At 37.1% G+C, this 26,273-nt stretch overlaps 1 protein-coding gene across 1 annotated transcript in view; it reads left to right on the forward strand.

The window, feature by feature from the left end:
* Positions 1 to 26,273, forward strand: part of DCHS2 (dachsous cadherin-related 2) — a 140,699-nt gene that overhangs the window by 53,287 nt on the left and 61,139 nt on the right. Inside the window, 6 exon segments of the mRNA XM_087437260.1 lie at positions 3,648 to 3,805; positions 4,895 to 5,738; positions 7,762 to 8,001; positions 17,223 to 17,357; positions 17,567 to 17,776; positions 22,644 to 23,504. Coding sequence (XP_087293386.1) covers positions 3,648 to 3,805; positions 4,895 to 5,738; positions 7,762 to 8,001; positions 17,223 to 17,357; positions 17,567 to 17,776; positions 22,644 to 23,504 — 2,448 coding nt within the window.

The raw sequence follows: 26,273 nt of genomic DNA on the forward strand, positions 1-26,273 counted from the left end.
TTATATCCCCTATAAATGGTAAAGTATACGTTCCATGATAATGACTCATCAACAACTGAATAAAAGAATGAAAGAGAGTCACTAGCTTAGGCTTTGTCTGAGTTTTTTGGATTGTCTGAAGTGTTTACATTTTGTTAAAGAATACAAATCTGTTATTTAACAAAACCCTATGGTAATCAATTTGAATTAGAAGTATCAACATGAACATATTTTAGTATGTGCATGTGTGTATTCTCTGTCCACTGAAAAAGGCCTACAAACAATAACTGACCCAGAAGCAATGAGCACTCCTTGTATTCAGAATATGGCCTCCCAATACCATGTTCCACCCAAAAGAACCAGGAGTCCTTGTCTGATTCCAATTCTTGGAGAGGAAATCTACGTGAGGAGTCTGTATCATTTTGTCATACCAGATATTAGGAGACTACTAAAGACTACTAGGATCATATCAGAAAGACTCAGGAACCAACTTTAAGGGGATCCCAGTGTCCAAAGATGGGACAATTTGAGCATTAATAAAGATAATAATGGCAATAGATTGAAGCCCTTTCTAATATGTTTAAATTCACGATTAATGATTCTTAAAATGGAAACTAAACAAACCTTTAATTATCATAGTTGGAACACTGAAGAATGTTAGTGAACCAATCCATTATTTTGAAGACTGTTAAATAAAAGTTTAGCATCAAGCATTTGTCCTGACTTACCTATAATGAACTACTCTGCTGGGTTACCAGTAAGTAGATGAGAGGAAGTTTGTCTTTATTTTTTATTTTCTATTTTTTTGGGTGAGGAAGATTGGCCCTGAGCTAACATCTGTTGGCAATCTTCCTCTTTTTACTGAGGAAGACTAGCCCTGAACTAACATTTGTGCCCATCCTCCTCTGTTTTTGTATGTGGGATGCTACTGCAGCATGGCTTGATGAGCAATGCGTAAGTCCAGGCCCAGGATCTGAACCTACGAACCCCAGGCTGCTGAAGAGGAGCACGCGAACTTAACCACTACGCCTCCAGGCCAGCCCTGGAAGTTTCTCTTTATTAATATAGTCCAGGTAATAAATGATAAAGGGATGATAGACTCAGAATATTATACTTCGCAACACTTAGTGAATCAATCATTAGCAGGTCTAGGCTGCGCATCAGCGGGGGCCAACATCACAAAAAGAGACAAATCAGACATGTGCTTCTGAAGGAAAACAGAAAAGAGCACTTATGAAGTAGTCTTGCCAAAAAAAGGGAACCTGAATCTAATTACTTCTCTAGATCTACCTCCCAATTTAAGGAAAACACAGAGGACAGAGGAACATATTAAGGTACACGTTGGAGATGAGCAACAGCCAAGTCTAGACAATGGGAAACTTCAGGATACATGATCCAGTTTCTTCAACAGATGAATTGCAAGGACAAAGTAAAGAGATGGACGGCAGGAATGCACAGACTGAAGATTTGTGCAAATGTGGGCTTTATGTTGAACCTAATTTGAGGTAACTAAAATAAATAAATAAAAAGATATTTATGAGACAATTGGAAATTCAAAAACTAAATATTTATGATATTAAGCAATCATTAATTTTTTAAAGTATAATATGGTACTGTGATCATATTAAAAATGATCCTTATCAAAGACCTGAAGGTGAGACCTGAAACTATAAAACTCATAGAAGAAAATATAGGCAACACACTATTTGACATTGGTCATAAAGGAATCTTTTCGGATGACATGCCTACCGAGACTAGGGAAACTAAAGAAAAAATAAGCAAGTGGGACTTTATCAGATTAAAGAGCTTCTACAAGACAAACAAAACCAGAATCAAGATGAATAGACAACCCACCAGCTGGGGGAAAATATTTGCAAAACATATATCTGACAAGGGGTTAATCTCCATAATATATAAAGAACTCACACAACTGAACAACAAAAAAACAAACAACCTGATCAAAAAATGGGCAGAGGAAATGAACAGACACTTCTCCAAAGAAGATATACAGATGGCCAATAGGCACATGACAAGATGTTCAGCATCACTAATCATCAGGGAAATGCAAATCAAAACAACACTAAGATATCACCTCACGCCTGTTAGAATGGCTATAATCACCAAGACAAAAAACAACAAATGTTGGAGAGGATGTGGAGAAACAGGAACCCTCATACACAGCTGGTGGGAATGCAAACTGGTGCAGCCTCTATGGAAAACGGTATGGAGATTCCTCAAAGAATTAAAAATAGAGATGCCCTATGATCCAGCTATCCCACTATTGGGAATCTATCTAACAAACCCGAAATCAACGATCCAAAGAGGCTTATGCACCCCTATGTTCATTGCAGCATTATTCACTATAGCCAAGAAGTGGAAGCAACCTAAGTGTCCCTCGACTGATGATTGGATCAAGAAGATGTGGTATATATATATATACAATGGAATACTACTCCATCATAGAAAAAGACAAAATTATCCCATTTGCAACAAAATGGATGGACCTGGAGGGTATTATGTTAAGTGAAATAAGCCAGAAAGAGAATGACAAACACTGTATGATCTCACTCATATGTGGAATATAAACCAACACATGGACAGAGAAAACTGTATTGTGGTTACCAGGGGCAATGGGAGTAGGGGTTGGGCACAAGGGGTGAAGGGAGACATATATATGGTGATGGACAAACAAAAATGTACAACCCAAAATTTCACAATGTTATAAACTATTAAAACATCAATAAAAAAATGATTCTTATCTTTTAGAGATGCATGTTAAAATATATGCAGAGGAAATGACATGATTTCTGGGATTTGCTCCAGAAGAAGATGGCAAAGGAAAATATATGAATGGGGAATAAAAGTTAGCCATGAGTTAATCATTACTGAAGCTAGATGATAGGCACATGAGAGTTCATTCTATCATTCTGTCTACTTTTTTGGGGTTGTTTTGGTGAGGAAGATTAGCTCTGAGCTAACATCTGTTGCCAATCCTCCTCTTTTTGCTGAGGACTGTTGGCCCTGGGCTAACAACCATGCCCATCTTCCTCTACTTTATATGTGGGACACCTGCCACAGCGTGGCTTGATAAGCAGTGCAAAGAGTCTGCACCCAGGATACGAACCCGCGAACCCCAGGCCACTGAAGTGGAGCACGTGAACTTAACCACTATGCCACCAGGCCGGCCCCTCTGTCTGCTTTTTATGTTTGAAAATTTCTGTAATAAAAAAACTTTAAAAATCTGTTATGTTTCTTTTTTTTTTTTTATAAGAAGCGCATCTTTTTTTTTTAATAATTTTTATTTATTTATTTATTTTTCCCCAAAGCCCCAGTAGATAGTTGTATGTCATAGTTGCACATCCTTCTAGTTGCTGTATGTGGGACGCGGCCTCAGCATGGCTGGAGAAGCGGTGGGTCGGTGTGCACCCAGCATCCGAACCCGGGCCGCCAGCAGCGGAGCGCGCGCACTTAACCACTAGGCCACGGGGCCGGACCTGTTATGTTTCTTATCTACATTTTTAGTAGTATTTTTATGTTTATACACTCACAGTGCTTAAGGCAAATAAATCTTCCAAATGATCACAGATGACATTTGGATTAATTAATTCTCTATTTTCTGCATTGTCAATTAACATTAATTTCTTAATTTTGTGTGTGTGTGTGTATAGAAGATGGTTCTGATCACTTCAAGATTGATGCCAACAATGGTGAAATAAGAACGACCACAAGACTTGCATATGATTCTAGACCTTCCTACAGGATGACTGTAATTGCCAGAGACCAGGGAGCAGCTCCCCTTCAAGGACAGGCAGTTCTTAATATTCAGGTAATGTTTCGTCATCACCATAAAATGTGGAAGGATGTTCTGAAGTTTTAGTTTGATTTTTATACAAAGAGTGAAGATACATTAAATGCATGAATGGTATTTTTAGAAAGCATTGCAAATATATGTGTGCCTTTTTATTAGCACTTGAGAAATGATTCGATTCAAATAACTTTTTAACTTTGTACGGTTCCTGACAAGATATTAACCCTCATCACTATTTGGGCATTTATGTCTCTTTGTTCATGAAGAACAAAAATGGTCTTTTCTCTTACTTTTTCCAAATATTAAGGACCTGGTAAATTTGCAGGAGAAACTTGTATGTAAACAAATGGCCGATAATAAGTCACATAGTGCTTTGTAATTATTTTTAAACTTAGAAAAATCATTTAAGATCCATATTTTAAGATCCATATTATAATCATAATGAGGAAAGAAGTTGATGGAAGTCTTCGTAGTAGGCAAAAATTATACCAACCAGTCAAAAGTAACATGACTGCACATAGCTAGATTTCTTTGTTCATGCACATGATAATCAGTAATATTAATATCAGTATGCATAATAATCAAGAATATATATCCCCAAGAGTTCTGTTTCCAAATTATATTCTTTACTGATTGAGGATATGTGAGTTAGAAGAAAATTCTATATTGTAATACCTCAAGTCTCTAATTTCAGATAAACAAAGACACATGATACAAAAGTGTACACAGATGTTGTCATTATGGATATATTGGTCTCTAGGATTTAGAGCAATTTGGAGAACTAGCTATCCCATATTCCCACTGAAGAATCACAAGGCTACAGTTCAGTTTAACTATAGCATTGTCTCACCAAACTATCATTTCACACATTACGACAAACAGAGAAGTGGAAAATTCTTTATTCTCTTATCTACCAGATATTATGCAATTTTCAATCTTCAGAGACACATTGGAATTATATAATATAAAAACACATTTTCTCACTAATTAACATATGTATATCACACAAATGGAAAGAATTACCTCCCAAAATAATATTGTAACATGTATTGATTCAACTGTTTAAAAATATCCCAAATTAACAGCCCCTTTTTATTCTTATTTCAGGTGATACCACTGTCCAAAGGGAGAGCTATCCTTTCTCAGAGTATTAGACATTTGGTTATACCAGAAAACTTGAAGCCTGCAAAAATAATGAGCTTAAAAAAGTCACCTGATCATCTTGACCAACATCATAATGGAAAATTACATTTTAGTATTGCTGCAGATGACAAGGATGGCCACTTTGAAATTGACAGCTCGACAGGGGACTTCTTCCTTTCTAAGGAACTGGATTATGAAATGACATCTCATTATCTTTTCAGGGTGGTTACTAAAGACCATAGCAAAATTCCTCCCCTGAATAGCACAGTCTTCCTTAGTATTGATGTGGAAGATCAAAACGACCATTCTCCTTCTTTCCAGGATGAGTTCATTGTGATAAGCATAGAAGAGAATGTCCCCATAGGAACTCTGGTGCATGTTTTCAATGCCAAAGATGGCGATGGCAGTTTTTTGAACAGTCGAATACAATACTTCATTGAATCCCACCACCCTGGAGTGAATCCATTTCTCATCCATCCCTCATCTGGCACATTAGTCACCGCATCCCCCCTTGATAGAGAGAGCGTTCCGACTGTTGTCCTGACAGTAACTGCATCTGATCAGGCTGTGAATGTGACAGACCGGCGATTCAGATCCTTGATGGCAAAGGTAGTGATTTTGGACGTAAATGACCACAGCCCCACTTTTATGTCTTTCTCCTTCGCCCATATCAAAGAGGATGCCAGGGTGGGCTCCTTGGTGCACCACATAACTGCTCAAGATCCAGATGAAGGAAGGAATGGAACAGTAACATACAGCATCCTCTCAGGAAACGAAAACATGGCCTTTATGCTAGATGAGTCATCAGGTACCGTATATGTCATTGTCAATTAAAGCCTCTGATCACCTGCTTAAATTTATCTTTTTCATTTTCCTCTGTTAAAATGATAGTTCTCAAGATGCCTATGCTTTGAAGAAATTTGACTTGATTTATTGTTTAACTGATAATAGGTGATAAGCACAGAGGTTGTATTCAGAAAACCAATTGTAGCTGGCCTGTTTGTTAATGTTGACTATGCTTTGTAGCTAGCTCACATCTCTTGGGATGAATATACAGTAGTAAACTTGTTTGCCCCCATTGTGGGTCCTCACAGGGTAGGAGATGGTACCAAAAGTGAGTCAAGGTAAAATAACAGCAGCATTATTCAAAGACCTTAGTGTGGAAACTTATTTTTAAGATCATGCAAACATACAATTATAAGTAGTTGGAAATAATGTGTTTTTAAATGGTTGGACTGATTTGGACATTAAGATCCTTACTTCTCACATCAATTGTAACATTTTATTTTTTGCAGAAGCATTTATTCACTGTAAGTACTCTGCAGAAATGTCACTCACTTGTCTTGCTGTCACCATGTTGCCAGATAACATCTACTAAAAATTTTGATGTGGTTTGATGGACGATTACATGTCCAAAGTGTCGTGAAATTGGAAATGAAATTCCCTCAACTTGATTTTCAGGAGATATTGAAGAGATGGACTACCGTCTCATTCTCTAAAAAATAAAGTCATTTCTGCATGAGCCTTAGAAAAAAATCTCAGATGTATACCATTTGGCCCAACTGTTAGTAAGAGCATTATTTGGAATGGAATTGAATGTGTAAGATTTGGAAGTCATGATTATAGTCTGGCTGTATGCTGTTGGAAAATTTCATCAAAATATTTATTAAATCCTGTACATATGGTTCCATTCTGAGGCATGCATGAACACCAACTAAAAGCCCAGCTGACAGAGAGATAGTCCAGATCCAGTTGCTGATTTCTGTTAGAGCTGGGGTCTCCAAGGACCTGTTTCAACAATATTTAAAATGTTTTCCAAAATGGTTAAGGAAGGTCTATTTCAGATTGTTAAAGAAGATGCATAAAATTAGAATTTTGTCTTCAGTAGTATAGGTTTCATGAATCTTGAACAATCGCAGTGGCTCTTTCAGTTGAGATATTTTTCAAAGACATAAAATGATAATTGCTGAATGCATTCATAAGAGATGGGCTGTTTTTTCTCTCACAAGGCTCCTCTTTCTTATAAAGAAGACATAGTGAGTTTTTCAGTGGCTTTTGGCTGTGAAGTGTAAAGTGATAAGTAATTATTGAAAAACCATTTTATAAAATCTGAATCCATAAACCTCTTTAAGTATTTGAAGAAAAGTTCTTATAGGATGAGCATGTGTTAGAGAAGCAAACAGCAATCCTAAAAGAAAAAATGTGACAATTGGAATCATGTAACAGCTATATATGTGCAAGTCTCTATAAAACTTTGCTTAAATGAGTTACATGCTTAAATGGTGGTAGGATGGAGACATGTTTTATTCATGAAGTTTATTGTCTGAGTTATAAAGTCTTTACTATTTTTTGTTCATAAAAAAAGACAGTTAACTGAGAGTAGTATAAAGAGACCATAACTCTTTAACAAAAACTAAATATTTTAAAGAATGTAGCCATACTCACCATTTTGTAACTTGGTCAGTTTTAAACATGAATTGTTATTTGACATAAAGATGTATACTGTTAGAACCTAGATAATTTTTTAAATGAAGGTAGATGTTGGATAGATAAATAATTTTGAGGGAATCCTTTCAGTAGGTAATGGTATATGATAGATTATTTCTGAATTCTCATTCATCCTTATAATTTGTTAGGATGATTTTTCTGACTAAAAATGTTCTTTTTATTCTGGATAATATATAAATGTAAAGTTGGTTTAGTAAGATTTATTCTTTAACAAAGAAAGCTTCTGAATTTTTATCAAGTTAGGTAAGTTAGACGTAGGTAGAGTAAGTGTGACTTCTCTAAAGAATATTTAGTACATATTGTTTTCTTCTCTTTCAAAATAGGCTTACTAACTACAACTTGTCCATTGGATTATGAAATAAAAACTCAGCACATTCTGACCCTTCTGGCACTGGATGATGGCGTACCAGCACTTTCTTCATCCCAGACTTTGACAATTACTGTTCTTGACGTAAATGATGAGGCACCAGTATTTAAGCAGCACGTGTATGAAGCTTCAGTTAAAGAAAACCAAAATCCAGGAGAGTTTGTCACAAGGGTTGAAGCTCTGGACAGAGACTCAGGTAATTTACAAATATAGAAACTAGGTAGTTAATGATAAAAAAATGGACATAATTTAAACTACTTATGGCCCAGAAAAATAAAACACAGTTGCTAGTTATCTCAAACTTCTAATACCTCTTAAATTAGCATACACATAAAAACACATACACATGTAAACATAATAGTGTGATTTTATATAACATTTGTTTGTATTGATCTTTAATATTTATAGCAGAATGATACTTACCTAATTAATATACAATTTATGGATTTGATCATGATAATAAACAGAAGTATAGACAAGGTATCACATTGTTTGCAGAGTGTAATAGATAGATACATTGAGTACAGGAAGGCAAATAGTTCTTTCTTTCCTCTATATGTAGCATAATGGAAGAGAGAAGATGCTGATGTCAGACTGCCTGGATTTGCATCCTAGAACTACCACTTCTTAAGCTGTGTAACCTTGGACAAGTTACTAGTCCTCTCTGTTTGCTTATCTGTAAAATGGGGATAATAATAGAGCCTAATTTGTAGTTCTGTTATGAGTATGAATGAGTTACTACCTGTAAAGAGCTGAGACCAGTGTCTGGCACAATAAATGGTCAATAAATGTTAACTTCCATCAGTACTATTATTACTAATATTACTAATATCAACACTGTGTCCAGACAAATGACTTTGAAGTAAACAGTTATGTGGCTAGGCAGTAAATTTCTTAGAATTGCTCTTCAGTATTGCTGTGACTTTTCTGGCATTTAAAGTTCAGTAACTTTAATAATATTCTGTTTTTATTTTAAACAGAGTAATTATAAAAATTCCAGTGAAGTATTTGCCACTAACAGCATATGCTGAATTTTCCCATCTGAATTAATACGAATAGTTTAATAAGCCAGTCTTTTTCAATTTACATTTGTATATACCAAGTGGCATTACATAATCAGTATAATATTTTGTTCTTTTCTTGCAAGAATTGTATTACATGTTTCTATGGAAATAATAGTGTTAATAATAACATTTTCCTCCTAACTTCTTCATCAAAGGGGTAAAAGATACATTTTTGAGCTTTTAAACTAAATTATATACCATTTAGATGCTTTGCCCTTTTGGAAAACATCATCTTTCAATGAAATGCATTTTACATGAATTTGTATGTGATGCTACAAAACTTTCAAGGCTAACTTAATTTTTTCTCTTTTGACCAGAGTGGGGCAGTGTGATCAAATAGTTTTTCTTACACATGACTGGAGAGTGCTAACAATTGCTTGTCCCAACCTGTGCTTAAAGAATTTATTTAGCACATTTCTGGCAGTATGGTTTTTAGGGTGATAGAAACAATGGAGGATACACATATGCCTTGTGTTTCACAATAATTCTAGTTCAGTGAAATTCTCTGAGAGCATTCTCTGAGGTAAATGGAGCCACACAGACACCACTTCCCAAAGTACACAGACATAGGCTGAACCTGTCACTGATGTTGTGAGATTTAGCAATCAATAAAGTATGTAAAATGCTTCCTCTTCCCACCTTACTTTATTTTATTAATTTTATTTTTTATAATGGACTCTACTAAAAGGATTTATTTGCTTTAATATTTAAAGAAAGAGAAAAGAATTTCTCTCAAGTTTTTCATATATCAACTAAAGATGATTACCATAAATATACTTTCCTATTTTTACTGTCAAGTTGCCTAGTGTCACTGTTATTTTCATTTAGAATGAATAGTCTGTGATGTGTTACCGTCCTTACAACTGAATTGAAATTTCGTTATTCTAGGGAGTATGGTTTGTCAGATGGAGAATTTAGATGCAAAACTGGTTTTTTTGGTTTGCCATTTATGGATGCTTGAAATACACATTAGCATCTTCATGAGTCTCATGTACCTTCATGTGTTTTGGAGAGAATTTTGGTTTCCTGGAAATCTCAGTGGAGGCCAGATCTCTTAAGCAAGTGGTTATGTAAATGCATGTGAATTTTTGTGTATGCATGTGCTTTTGAACATATTTTCCCTCAATCTATTTTTTTTTTTTTTGCTTGTATGGTTGTTGGGTTAAAACAATGAAAAAGGATTATGCAAAAGAATTAAATGACATAGTCAAGATTTTAACATAACTGGCATCACACTGGAATTTATGAATGGTTTACTTTATAGTATATATTTTTAAAAATACTATGGCATTACTTAATACTAGAAAGCTTGACATATGTTTTCCAGCATTCTATAATGCAGTTTTTAAAAATGTAAGCCTACAGTGTTGTTTGGCATTCAAAACCCATGAGAATTCAAGCACTGAATGTTTATGATGTATGACTCACACTAGTTCTAACAGGAGTATTTTCTTGTATTAGAAGGGAAAAACAACTACCAGGTTTTAACTAAGATATTAAAACTGCTACAGCATTTGGTGCCACCTACAAGAGCTTCATTGGTAGTTAGAAAAGATCCACCCCCAGGGCACCCCTCCCCCAGTCCTGGGAGGAAAGGGTGACCCCCCCCCCCGAAGGTGACTCACTCCTGGCTGATACATTTGCTGAATAGTGGTGAATATAAAATAATTTAACAGTACATTGCCATCCAAAAATGTTCTATATTGAAATCTTTGGAGTTCTATAATGAAATCTTATTCTCTATTCCACAAAAATGTAATCTCTGTCTGGGTTTATCTGGAATAAAGTCTACATCTGATTTCCTGGAAAATATCTCACACTGGATATACCACCACACCCAACAGCCTACACTTGGACCAAGGGAGAAACACTGCCATGACAGTATTTCATTTATTTCCTCAAATCTAAGACACCATTAGTTGTAAGATGCATCTAACCTCAGAAATGTTAAAATGTGGGGGGGAAATGTGTCTTAGAATTAATGAAATAGTAAACAGAAAAAAAGAATAAGGACCACACATAACCTCACTCACCCAGAGATGAACACTGTTCAAACTTTGATGTATTTCTTATTTCATTTGATACATGGTATTATAATCGTGTAATTGTTTATTTGTCTGCCTGCCCTTTAGACTCTGAACTTCTCATGGATTCAGGCCATGTTTTATACACTTTTATCCTAGGTCCCTAGGATAGTGCACGTTATGACATACGGACTCAGTAAATGTTTTTGACTATATGATCTGAGAAACTGGAACAACTATGACATAAGCTGCTTTAAGTTGCCTTCACTCTTCAGAATTCATTCATTTATTTATTCCTTCATTCAGTCAACCAGGCATGATCATATATTTGTTACAAATGTCTGAGTTGTGTGGGCGTTTTACAGTTGAGATCATTTATATGAAAAATGATCTTCCTAAAAAGTAAATCTGAAAATAGCACTCTCCAGTCAGAACTCTTTATCAATTCCCCATAGTTTTGAGGATAAAGTTCTATCTCTTTTAGCTTAACAACTTGGCATTTTATGAAGTGACTTTAACTTTCCTTTCTGTCCTCAACTCCTGTCACTCTCCTACCTTTTATTCTAGGACACGGATCTGCAAAAAGGGTGAGATAGTAAATATTTTAGGCTTTGTGAACCATGCAGTCTCTGTAACTCAACTCTGACATTGTAGCAAGACAGAAGGAACAGATAACACATAAAGAAATGAGTGTGACTGCATTTCAATAAAACTTTACAAAAGCAGGGGGCAGGCTGAATTTGACCAGTGGGCTGTAGTTTACCAGCTGTTCTAACACACATGTCTAATTAAGACATCTAAGTTACTTGCTACTTTCTGGTCATCAGATTGAATTATGATGTCATCAATGTAGTGGATTGATGTAATGTTCTATTGGATGCTAGGAGGATCGTTATCTTTGCCGAGTAGATGATGGCCAATGGTGGAAGAGTTTTTATAATGATGCAATGTTGTTCCTGCTGGGTGAAAGCAAATCACTTCTGATAGTCCTTACAAGTTGGTATAGAGTGTTGGTTCTCAAAAGGTGGTCCCCAGGACCAGTGGCACCATCATCCACAGCCTACAGAGAGCACCTACCATAGAGTTTTTAAAGACTGCTGATGTCCCACTAACCAATGTCTTTCCCAGTGTCTTTACAAAGGAAGAGTCTTCTGAAGTCTTGGGAAATGTAGTTGGGGGGAGGGTGGTGGGCATGTCATGCATGCTAAATGCATCCTAACGTTCCCATTTCCTTAAACTTTTAGATTCTTTATAACATGCAAGGGAGGATCTGGCATCTCAGCCTCAGTGATAATAGGCCGCTATTGAATCCAACCAATCAAAGAAACTGTCAAGAGACGGAACTATATGAGCTAACACATTAAATTCAGAATCTCTGATAAGCACACCATATCAATAAATCCAGCCTAAACCAAAATTATATTTTATGTTTCGGGGTCTCACATCCTTAGAAATGATTTCTACACATATTCCCCAGGTTTGTTCCAATATAATATAGAAAAATCTTGCTATTCTTTTGAAACTATAAGCTCTCTCTGACTGAGTCATATTGCATGTGACTCCCTGCAAAATATTGAGATCTCACTATAGCTACAGGTCTTCAAGCGGATAGGCATCCCCTTGCAAGAATTTACCTCTTGTATCTGCCACTCAATTTGGGTCCGATCTTCAGGGAGATTAGTTTTAGGGCTCCCACAGAAGGTTTCTGGTTTCCTAACTGTGACTGAGCTGCGAATTTCAAAGCCTCAGCTTGTAATTTTCTTTCTGTAATTTCTTAGTGCCTTCAGAAACAACCATTTCACATCACATTCCTTTTTACTCTTATATGGTCAAAGTGAGCACCATTTGATCCTCTAAGGTATTTGAGTCCTTTAATAGTCACTTCATCGCAATCGAACACAGGTGATAATTTAATTGATCATGATTTATCAGTTGAAGTGATGAATTACTAGTATTCCATTTCCCATTGGCAAGGAACTCAGCAATGCATTCAAGGCCAAAGACATAACCAAATGCAACACAGAATCCCTGATACCTGGAACCCACTCTTGGTGCCAAGTACTGTATCAGTCAGGTGCAGTCAAGAAAACCAGATGTTACGCTACTGGTGTTGAAAGGCTGAGTAAGCAAAAAAAGAATCCTGAAGTAACCCAAGAAAAAAAAACTGTAGGAAGAAGCTACCACCCCTAGTATTGAGAAACAAGGAGAAGAGGTCAAGATTATCAAAACCCAGAAGAAAATGAGAGAAAGGATCTTGTGGAACCTGGTTCTGGGAATGCCCAAGGAGACTGAAAGCTGTGAGCAGTTGCTGCAGCCAGGCGAAAGGGCATTGCTGATAGGGACGGTAAGCAAACAGGAAGAAGGATGTCCCATTTCTTCTTCTGACTTTCAGTCTCCCTCCAGCATCCCTTTATGGCAGACCCTCGGAGGGAGTCTGGGCCGTGGAGAACTGTGGTTTGCAGATCTCCAGTTCCAGCATCGCAGGGCAGAGTAGAGAAGAATGGCTTTCGATCTGAGATGCAATAGTTTAATAACTAGTACATCATGTAAAGAACTGACAGACGAGCAGGCAGAAGGAACAGAAACTACTAAGACCCTGGCAGAAAGAAATTTAGAGTGTTCAGAGAACAGAAGGGAAGCCAGTGGGCCAGGCATATAGTGAGGGAGTGAGTACATGAGACGAGGTTGGGAAATCAGCAGAGCCCATATCATATGGGATTTTGTAGACTGTGGTAAGGTGTTTAGATTTAGTTTTGAATGCATTCAAACATTCTTTCTTCCCTCTTACCTGTTAAATCCAGCTTGTGCAGAAGGCAACTCATACTTACCTGGTCATGTCTTACCATGTGGAATTGTAATTGCCTACTTACTTATCTGTATCCAGTGCCATACTGTAAGCAGTGTGAGGATAGAGAATTTGTCTTCTTGCTAGCAGGTGTATTCTTAGCACGTGGCATGGTACTCTGGCACCTACTATCACTCTCTCTGTTTATTGAGTGAGGTAATTAATAAACAAACTTTCTACCTGTGATAAGTCTTCCCTGATCCACATCCTCAGTGATTTCATATATTCTACCACACTGTCTATAATTCATTGATTGAATTGTCTCCCCCACTAGAGGGGAACTCTGAAGACCAAAATAATTACTTTTCACTCAGTGGTATGTTTCCAGTGCCTGGCACTCAGCAAATGTGCATTGAATAAATGAATGAATGAAATAACCAAATATGAACGGAGCAACTGGAGCTCAGTGTAGACACATGGTTGTCATCTGCTTATGGGCGGAAACTGAAGCCAGTGGATTGGGAGGGAGGTAGAATGAATTTTTCTCTCCTTCCTTCTTTCCCTTTTGCCTTCTCTCCTCCCCACCCCCCACCTTTATTCCTTCCTTTCTGCCTTTTGTAACATCAGTCAGCAATATCTGAAGCCACAGAGAAGACGTGGCCAGTAGATTTTATAACTAGAGGTCCTTGGTAACTGTAGAAAGAGTAGCTAGATATGCCAGTGGTTTCAAGCTAGTTGCAGAGAATGGATAGCATTTTTTAAAGGAGCTTGGCTGTAACTAGACAGAAAAAAATCTTGATTCTTGTAGCTAGAAAGAATATAATTTGAGAAAAAAAGTTAATGAGAAAGACTAGAACTGACAGGAAAATTCCAAGAGACAGTATTGAAGAATTACTTCTGCCATTTGAGACAGAAAGCAGGAGGTGGGGTTGAGTATAGATGCAGAACGTTGAGGGAATTCTTTCTCAATGCCTCCTTTTTCTCTGGGAAATAGGAAGGGGAATGATCTGTGAGAATGAGCCAGGAAGTGGTCTGGTAGGAGACACGAATGGGAGCGGGGTGACCAAGGAGACTTGGAAAGATTGCCAGATTGTTTCAGTGGCTTCAATCTATGCAGTTGTGAAATTGTCTCCAGCCCCAGTTATCTGCTGGATATTCAAGGAGGACAGAAAGATGTCGGGTTGGAATGATCCCGGGTTGAGGCTTTGCTGGACATCTTTGGCAAAATGCCATAGGACCTGAGGAAATCTGCAAGGTTGCTGAGTGATAGTTCATGGATCTGGACTGAATAGGGAAAGAAATGAATTGAGGAGGGGCATCCTAGAGTGGGAGAAATTAAGAGGTCATGAGATTGTAGGTCTTGAGATCTAAGAGCTTATATACATGTATGTGTGCACGTATGGGCATACACACACATCCTTCACTAGGTGTGTGTCGTAAGTATATCACTGAATATCTTCAGATCCAGATTTCCAGTTTGCTTAGTAAGGTGATGGAATTAGACTAAATAATCTCTATTTTATTTTTATTTTGTTAGTTCTTCAGTTTGATGATGCTGTGTTCGTTCTGGAAGATTATAAGGGTATAAGGAAGAAGAAGCAAAGCACTAATTGAATTCTAAAAGAGCCATAGTAAAACACTTTAAATTTATTTCACATTGTTTAAGTCATGAAGGGTGTGGCTTGGAGTGTGAAAATGTATGCAAACTACAGTTATAAATAAAGGTCTTATTTATCCTTGATAATGTACTAGGAGGTTTGAAGGTGAGTGGATTGCTATCTTAGGGATAAAAGCTATGTAGAGTAATAGAAATAATAAAATCCGAAAGTTTCTAAAAAGTCCTGGAAATATTGGGTACCATGGTAGAGCACATTAGAGAAGAATGGGAACAATGGGAGGAAGGGAAACAAAGATTTGAGTTTATGTTTAAACATTTGAAGACATTTTCTAGGTTTGACAAATGTTGGGAATTAAAAATGTATTATATATAATACAATATATAATATATAATATTGTGTATAATGTATACTAAAATCATGTAATAAATGAGTGAATTTATTTTAAAAATAAAAGGTTCAAAAATTAAAAGGTGCTGTTCTCCGTGTAAGCACCGTGAATGCATAGGCCATACGTGTTTGATTCACCACTGTCGCTTTGGTGAACAGCACTATGCTGGCACCTAATTTTGCTCATCAAATATTTGAGGAACAAGGAAAGTAGATGTAAGATGGTATTGTTCTCATTTTCATAATGTAGGAAGAGATAAGCAGGAATAACAAACTTTAACAACCTGGAATTTTTAGAAATTCGGTCTGGGCTATAGAAGAGATTATGTGATCGTGATGAGATCAAAGTAATCACTATGATTAATAAGTAATCCTTAATTAAATAATATGCCTAATGCCTAATGATAGAATGAAATTTTTTGGTGACCTCTGACCATACCATATCAAATATATTGATCCTATCTTATTAGACTTTTTTCTCAAGGTCATTAAAATGCCTGCAGATTATCTCAAATATCTTTTCTCTTTCAAGTGACATAGTAAGAAGACATGTATATTTATTCTTATATAAAACTAGCATTATATTCTATTCCTTCCAGCACTCAGTTCTATATTATATCTACTAGATAATAATGGAATGAAAATTTACTTTTTAAGACTGGTAAGATGGAAATTGTTACTGAAGTTTTTTTTTTTTGTTAAGGCCAAAGAACAGTATTTCATCTTTTATTAAAGTATAACATCCTATATTCAAAGTACTGTATCTGTATCTAGATTCTTGTCAGTTAAGAGAAGAACATAGGAAAATGATTGACAGGAATGTGTAAAGTGCAAATAAGCTACAATGGCATGGGACAAACTCAGTACAGTTAATGGTATGAAGGATCTTCATAACCAATGATGGAAATGACATGATACTTTTGCAGGAGAGAAATGAAACCACAAAAACATGGGAAGAATTCTTTTCAAAATGTGTGATAATGTGGTTCCATATTTCTCACTCCAGATAGGAGACTGAATACTAAGTGGAAAACAAAATGAACAAAATACGCATATAAGCAACTCTACACGCTCGCCTCCTGCACTGGAGAATTAACGGAGCACCATAACTGAGCACAAGCTTTTAAGTAGAGGGTCCACCTACAGAAAATGTCATTTGCCCTGCAAGCTTACAATTATATCATTAAATCCCAATCAGGGGTGTTAGAAGGAGTAATTAGGAATATGTTGTAAGGTTGCACACTCATAAGAAATTTTTTATGGGAAGGAAAAAATCTTAAGCATTCACAGTGGGGAAGTCTCATAAGACTTTTGAAAATCAAGCATTTAAACCGAGGAGGCTTTTATTTAGCAAGAACAGCCAAAAGAGTTGTTTTTATTTTGTTTTTTTGTTTTCTTTTTAACCTTAATTTGAATGTTGTTTAAGCATCTTACCTTTTTCATCTATGGCCTAACATATTGATTAAAAAAGAATAGGAAAACAGAGAGACGGATTCCAAAGAGATAATTGCTAAGTTTTCCTTTATATTTTCCATAAGGAATCAATTCCAAGCTTCAGTTTGAAATCATGCCAGGTGCTTCATTTGGGTTGTTCGAGATAAATCCTGACACTGGAGAGGTAGTGACAACCACCACACTTGACAGAGAAGTTCAGGAAGTCTTCACCCTTCAAGGTAAGGGATCTCTTGACTATGCTAAACAAACAAACAAATAGGCAGCAGAGGTTTACTGGTGACATTTTACATTTCAAATGGGTATCTTTAAATTAAATATTATTGACCCAGTGCTACCCAGTTAGTTGGGTCTGATACTGTCTGGTTAGGGCTATATATTTTGGGTATGAATTAATGGCCACAATCTGCCATCTTTTATTTCGTGTCAGTACTTGTACGAGATGGGGGAGTCCCTTCATTGTCCAGCACCACAACAATTCGCTGTACTGTGGAGGATGAAAACGATCACGCACCGGAGGTTATTGTCCCCAGTCATGACATTGAGATTCTGGAAAACCAAGAGCCAGGGGTTGTCTACACTGTTTTGGCCTCTGATAGGGATGCTGGCAATAATGGAGCTGTCAAGTATCACATAATTGGTAAGTATTTTCCTTATTAAAATTCCCCCCAAGATACCGACTGAGCTGACACACACTGTGTGGTGATTATTCTGTACTTGGCGTCTATTGCAGTGTCTACAAAATACACACCCAGTAAGGACTGATTGGCGCCACGGGTTTCCTCTCTACCTCCTTCCCACAGCCACCCTGAACCACTGCCTGCCAAATTCTTTAAAAATCTGCTGTCAACAACTCTTGTGAATTTTTCTATACTATCATCAGTGGATGTACAGATGGAACAGACAGCTTTTTTCTACTTTTGTTCTTTCATATCGCTTATTTTTATTATTTTGGATCCAGATTTTTCAGGCCTTTCTAAAATGGAACCTAGAGGACATCAGTAGACAAAAAATACCCAGATCTGAAGACCATTGTAACCCTTCAGATCTACAACTATAGCCCGCAGATTGAGGTCTTTAGGAACTTCTACCCTAGAGGATAATTTTGTGATGTTGCTCCCTTATCAGAGGCATAAGGATTTCTGACAGAATAACTTTAGCATTAGCGTGGTCAGTTGAGAGAGCCACATCTTATTCACCTAAAAAAAGTGATTGAAGAATCCGATTTTCAGCATATGTCAGAGAGCACATGAAACGATAAGAGATGAAGAGAGAGTACTGCTTCAGAGACTGCTTCTGATGAGGAGAAGCTGCTTTATGGTCTTTTAAAAATGGTTTTAAGACTAGCTTCGGAAGCAATCGCTCTCTATTTGCCAAAAATTCTATAACCAAGCTACGTTTTCTTTGTGTCACTCATTTACTCCAAAATGAAAATAGCTTTATTGCCTTTTCCCCTAATTCTAAAAATGATATGTAATTGTTGTAGAATATATATACAATTTATGAAAAACAAAAGTACTAACTCAAAAAATCTCATATCTTGCAGAGATAACGAATTTAATATTTTGAAAAACACTTTTCCATGAACCTCAGTGAATTTTAAACATATTGGATAGTTTACATATGCTAGTTTGTTACCTCATATTTTTGGGGGGGGAAGGGTGAGGAAGATTAGCCTCTTCTGTTGCCAATCTTCCTCTTTTTGCTGAGGAAGATTGTCCCTGAGCCAGCATCTGTGCCCATCTTCCTCTATTTTTTTATATGTGAGATGGCGCCACAGCATGGCTTGAAGAGTGGTGTAAGTCCACGCCTGGGATCCAAACCTGCACACCCCTGGCCGCCGAAGCGAAGCATGCGAACTTAACCACTACACCACTGGGCCAGCCCCTGTTACCTCATTTTTTAAACTAATATACTGTGTAAATCTTTCATGTCAGTGAACCTACATATATACTAGCATTTCTAATGATGTCTCATTCATACATATAACATCATTTATTACACTCAGCCCTTTTTATGGTCATTTAGATATTGAACAGCTTACTATTATAAAAAAGCTGTACTGAACAACACATCCAATTGTTTCCTTATGAGAAATGTAAGTGAAATTATCATATTCAAGGGAATATATATTTTAAATGTTTATATGTATTATCATACTATCATCTCGAAGAATGATACTCCCTTAAACTAACATATAAATAAACCCAATTCTTACCTCTTTCCCATCTGTTGCAGTGAAATAGATAGTTTTTCTCCGCTGTAAACTACACCTATTTTCCAGAACTTCTCAAACTATCTGTGGTTAAGGACCAGGGTTTGTATTTTATTAAATTTCCCATCTGTTGTGACTGATACTTTTATAAAATACAATAAATATGAATTACTGGGGAAAAAACCCAAAGGCATACAAAATGCAAGCCTCAATTTTTCATTCCTTAGCCCTCTACCATATGTGTTCCACTGAAGTCACTCCACCAAAACTACCCTTACAAAAGACACGAAGGATCTTGGTGTTGCTAAATCCAATGGATCCTTTTCAGTTCTTAATTTAATTATACTGCTTGTGCCTTTGTGCACCAGACCCTGGACACTTGACTTCAGAAAGCCACTTTCTCCTGATCCTTCTTGACTTCAGTCCTTCCCACCTTGACTTCAGAAAGCCACTTTCTTCTGATCCTTCTAGATGAACCTTCCCAAGGTCCTTGTTCTGCTAGTGGTCCTCTGACTTGGAGTTCCCTGGTCTTCATGCTTATCCTTTTTCTTTCCTCGTAGACACACTCTTACTGGGTCATTTCATCCAGTCCCTGTCTTCAGCTGCCATTGGTACCCCAATATCTCCCTATCTTTATCTGCATCTTAGATCTAAGTCCTGTTAAAGGACTTTTTTTTACGAGTAAAGTAATGACTCTCATACAAATATAGAATTAACAACTGCCAAATACTTTCATTTACTTATTAATTAATGAATGAGCCAAAATGATGTTAAAATCAGTTCAAGGAGAATTCCAAGAAACAAACACACACATATAAAGGAAATAAAGAATTCTGAAATGCAGACAGTCTGCAGGACAATAATCATTGGCGGTCCACCAGACACGATTACCTCGCATTTCTCTGGGCAAGATCATTTGCATTATTATCAGTTTTCCACAATTTACAAAGTGGTAAAATAGCTGAAAGACAATGAAGGTGGAATAAACTGATGGCAAAACCACACTGGAGACTCGCTAATCTTTGTTTTTTTAACCCCGGGCACTCACTTATCTTTTTCCTCCCGTTTCAAATTGTTTCACAGTTTTTCCTGAGAGCCTCAAGGACCCGATCTTTATATCCAACAGCATCACATTGTCAATGTTTCCAAAACTGATCTGAACATCACCCCCTTTTCATGCAACCCTGTCATGGTCTGGCTTCTCCTAGAGTCCTGCCTGTGATCGTCAGCCTTTTTTACTCCACTTGCACTTAAAAGAATCTTGGTACAGATATAAGCACTGAAGATCCTTGTTCACATATTTTACATGGGAGGATTATTGTTACAGGAGTAACACTTTGTTCTTGAACTCCTGCTGAGTTATATGCCCCCAAAATCAATTAATGGTCTTTATTTTTATTTATTTGCCACTTAGAATCTTGAATAGGTCTTTGCTATGAACGAAATTGAAGGATCCTGAATCCTTCCTTCCTTTCTCCTTATTTTTCCTCCTTAATATCTTTGGAATGTGTCCACATCTTCTGTACATATATTATTTCAGAACCTTCTTGTTACTCAAGTAGCTCACTGTAATAGCCTCCTAACTTGTCCATATCCATATTCTAACCAAGCTTTGACATTGCTGCCCAATACTCTTTCTAAAACAGAAATGTGATTCATGACACTTTCCTGCCTAAAATCTTTCAAGGCCCCCCATAGATTTTAAGATAAAATATAGACTCCACAGCAGTGTACACAGACTGCTTCATGATTTGACCCTCTGCATATCTCCCCAATTCATGTCTTCGCCACTGCCAACCCTCTCCCTACCCTCTACACTCAAATATCCAGGGAACCCTGTGTTCTAGTCACACTAAAACATTTGCAACCATCAATTTCTCATATTCCTGGGACTCCACACAGGTTCTTTCCTCTTCCCTTTCCTCTTCCTTCTCTCTGAAACTTGTAGCCTGGCTACCTCCCCTTTAGGAGTTAGTTTTGATGTCACTGTTTCTCATAAGCATCCCCTGGCCACCGTAACACAGGACTGTGTGCCCTTCCCCAGTGCTTCCCAGCACCCTGTATGTATGATTTTCACACTATACTTTACTATCCAGGTACTGTCTCGCCTCTCTTCCTGGACTGTAAACTCTCGGAGGCTGGGATCATGTCTTACTCTCCTCATATTCCTAGCATCCAGCACATAGTTGGTACATGACAGGTGTTGCTTAAATGTTTCCTGAGTGAATGAATTGCTTTATCAACCACAAATGCCACAGAAATATAGTTTTTCTGATCATCCTTATGTTTGGTACAAATTAACCATGTCTTATGAACAAAATACAAATACGAGTCCCTTCTCCTCAGCCCCCAGCACCACCCATGGCTGTTGTCTTCTCTGAATGCCGCTCCACTTCTTCCCCATATGCCTCTGGCAGACTCCAATAAATTCCCACGCTATTGGGAATAGTGCCCCTGATCAAAGAATATGCCCCTCATCTAAGAATATGCCCCTTATCTAAGAATATGGCCAGCAGGTCATTGAACCACATTTTTCCTGACTAATTTTGTGGGTGACTTTGAAATGTCTTTGACAGCTTTTTGTCCCTGTGCTCAGTTTTAATTTTTATTCCACTTGGTAACATGGACAATAGTAAAGGGAAGATTTTTTTGAAGGATACAGAGAAAAATAAAACATTATTCTTGCTTGTGTTATGGAAGAAATAGACAAGAATTCCACTATGTCTAACAGGAGTGTTACGATTCACGCACGAAGTGCCATGGAAATGTAGAAGAGGAACTTGTTCCAGTAATGTAACTGACATACAATCTGTAGTGAGTAACACTTGGGAAAATTACTGCTGTCAATCTGTTAATTTTTGGTTGAAAATGGACATTATATGCTGCTTCTTATCCCTGCCTACCATATTTTATTTAAAATAAAACATACATTTTAATCCTCTCAAGAGGAAAAATATATGAATATAAAAAGTTGTGAATGCACACAAAACTATACTGCCACAAGTCAGTCAAAGCAATGGTCTAATTATTGATTGAATTAAGATAGATATTGAATTATATTATTTTGTTTATCCTTTGATAATAGAGACTTCATGAGGGTAGGGATTTTATCATGTTCACTGTTATAGCCTGAGAACTTACAAAAGCGCTAGGATGTAATAATCAGGAAATAAATATTTGTTGAATAAATGAATCATTGAATACATATATATGTGTATATATATATATATATGCTAGCAAAGGGCTGCTACTTTTCAATTCAAATGAATTTTGAATTTGTTTTCCTTAATAGACGGAAATACTGATGAGTACTTTGCTGTTAATGAAAGGTCAGGAGAACTCTCAACCACTCGCGCTTTGGACCGGGAGCAAGTCAACAATTTCACCCTTGTCATCCTGTGCTCTGATCTGGGGGATCCACCTAGGAGCTCTGTAGTGCAGCTGCAAGTTAGAGTTTTGGACGACAATGACCACAGCCCTTCCTTTCCCACACTTCATTACCAGGCCTCCGTGGGAGAAGATGCTCAAGTGGGAACAGTGGTTCTTGTACTCTCCGCTGTGGACAAGGATGGAGGCCTGAATGGGCAAACTGAGTATTTTCTGATGGATGAGGCTTCTAGTGCATTCGCCATTGATCCTGTGGCGGGCACGTTGAGAACTGGCCATACCCTTGACCGAGAAGCCAGATCTCAGCATACGTTTAGGGCTGTGGCCAGAGACTGTAGCATCCAGGGCTCGAGAAGCACCACAGTAATTATAACAGTCTATGTCACTGATGTTAATGACAATGCTCCAGTTTGGGAACAGAACCCCTTTGAAATTTTTCTTTCCTCCCAGTCACCTGCAAACCAGACAACTGCCATTCTGAGAGCCAATGACCCAGACTTGGGGCCCAATGGAACTGTCATTTTCAGTTTTGCAGAGACTCAGTCAATGTTTTCTATTGATAAATATACAGGAGAAATTCAACTTCAGCACAACCCATCTTTAGAATATTTTCCAATCTGGCTGCAGTTAAAAGTTATGGACCAAGGGGTCCCAACTGCTAGGACAACCACTGGTCTCTTGATCATTCACATGGAAGGAGAAGATGTCAAGATTTCCTTCAGCCACCATCTGTATAAAGGGACTGTGACTGAAAATTGTGATGCAGGTGAGTGTCCCCTCAAGCTTTTTGCATATTGTACCTGTTTTGGCAAAATGCTTAAAAGTGAGGATTATATAACAAGAGTGCTATTGCAGATTCAGGTATAAATTCTTGAGTCCAACTGATTCTTGGTATGCCAATTTTCATCCAAAATACATTATTAGAAAAATACACTCAAATACTGTAAAACACACACACACAAACCTTTGAAGACAGCAAAAATTAGTAAAAATACTAGAAGATAAATCATTCAGGGCTCTTGAAGTTTCAGTTAATTTAAGTTTACAATCTCAAAAACAAACCTTTTTATTTTAAATATGTATGAATCCTTAAAAACTGTACATTTCCTAAAGTACTTTCTTAGAAGTACAATGAAAGAGGAAGTGTATTGGGTTCAGTGCTTGGGCTCTGCCGGGTTTACCTCCTGACTCTGTTGCTGTGCATCCTTGGGCAGCTGAATCTCTCTGAGCCTCAGTTTCCTAATCTGCAAAATAGGAATAATAATCGTGCTACCACATTAGGTTATTCTGAGGACTGAATGAGCTAGTTCATGTAAAGCCCTTAAAACAGTGTCTGAGATATAGTGGGCATGTAATAACTAGGAACTGCTGTTATTATTATTACTGTTATTACTTCCTTTTGATACAGTCAGTAGTGGCTTTCACACAGTGCAGTAATGACTGATCTTCAAAGAATTTGGCACACATTACACAACTCAGAACAGGCTTCTATGGATGGTAACTATTTTTCCTCACAATGTAAAATTATTTTTCAATTATTTTCCCACTCAAATTTATGCCGTAATGGGAAACATAAAAAAAAATTAAACTAAATGATCTTTCTACCCAAAATAGAAAAAACCTATTTGTAGATAGCTGTGAACTGAAAGAAATTCAATCTAGGTAATTATATCTAACTAGAGAGTAGAGAAATGAATCTTCTGATCCTTTTAGCCAACCAGAGGACAAAAATAATGGACTCAGGCCTTGGAAGAGGAGCCGTTTGCTTCCAAAAGGTCTGGTGTGTGCTGTTTGCTTGTTCATGTCATTTTTAGTTTTCATTTTGTCATTTTATCATGATTCGATTTCACTTTATCCATACCTACAGAAAATGCTATTTAAGAGGCAACCTGCATTTTTCTGAAATTGATTTATTTATTTCATAGTGAAATTATTTTTGTTGCACATTATATACTGCCTTCTCTATGAAGAGAATCTTCAATTTAATATTGAATATAAGGGTCGTTCTCTGTGGTGGATTATTAACCTGACTTTGATCTTTTTTTGAATTATGGTTATCCTATGGGTTGCTTCCTCAGAAGGCCTCTTATTGATTCCAAATATAATTAAGAGTAAATTGCAATTACCTTCATTAAATGAAATATTAGTGACTTCCAAAATAAGTCAGAAATTTCCAACCTATATTCTTATGTGTAATGAGACTTCCACATAAGCATTAAATCTTAAACAATATGAGATTCTTTTTAGAGCTATATTTCTATTCCTCTTAAAAGGCATACATCCTAACCCCAGAGCAGAGCCTGATGGAAAGTAAAGTTAACATTTTCTAAATAATATGGCACAAAATACAATATATTAATCAGTCTTGAAATTGATCTGAGAAAGTCATAGAATCTTTGAGCCCAGCCTTCATCTGCATTACAACTATAAACATTTCTTCCTAAACACCCATAACATGTGGTCTTTCAGTCTCTACTTGAATATTTCAGTGACTGAGAGTTTACTGGTTCTTGAACTTGGGTGTGAAACAAGTAATCTATGACCAACCCTTGAAGTTTCTGCCTCATTAAGTCTGGGGTGCGGGATTTGTTGTTTCTCAAAAGCTCTGCAGGTGATTTGATTGCACGACAAAGTTAGAAAACCCCTTCATTTGGAAAGTCATTCATATGTTGAACCTAGGTCTGCCTCCTTTATGTGTATCCATAAATCCTAGTTCTGCCCTCTGGAGCACTCCACTTCTCTACACAGTCACTCTTCAGCTATTTTTTTGCTCTTTCAACACATTTGAGTATTATGTGCCTGGTACTTTTCTACTGAGATGTATTAGAGAACTAAAACACTAAGATGCTTGCCCTTGTGAGGCTTATGTTCTAGCAGGGACAGAGAGACGATATCAATGAGCATAATAAATAACTAAAGTATGGTATACGTCAGATGGTGATAGGAGTTATTGAATAAACAAAGAGCAGAGCAGGGTAAGAGGGAATTGGGAGTGCTGGGGGAGAGGACAAATTGCAATTTTAAATAACAGGTAAAGGCAGGCATCATTGAGTAAGAGACATTTGGGCAAAAACTTAAAGAGAGGAGGTAGCCATTCATATATTTGGGGGCAGAGCATTTCAGAAAAAAGGAGAAAGCCAATGAGAGCGTGCCTGGTTTGTTCAAAGAACAGTAAAGAGGGCTGTGTAACTGAAGCAGTGTAAACAAGGACATGAGGTCAAAGGACTAAGAGATCATGCAGGACCCAGTAGATCACCGGGAGGACTTTTGCTTTTACCCAAAATAGTTTTCCCTTCTCTAGTTTATTCAGTTATTTTTCACATAGTAGGGTTTCCAACCACTATTAGTGAACATTCACATCCAATATACATTCTGCAGAGTAATAGGCACTAAATATATTATTCCTCAAAAGAATTGGCATGGAAGTCATCACGTTATCACACTTTTCACATCAGTAGATGAAATATCTAAAGATTAAGTAATGTGGGCCGGCCCCGTGGCTTGGCAGTTGGGTGCACGCGCTCTGCTGCTGGCG

This window comes from Ceratotherium simum, chromosome 12, assembly GCF_057802395.1.
Source record: "Ceratotherium simum simum isolate JZ-2026a chromosome 12, ASM5780239v1, whole genome shotgun sequence".
NCBI lineage: Eukaryota > Metazoa > Chordata > Mammalia > Perissodactyla > Rhinocerotidae > Ceratotherium > Ceratotherium simum.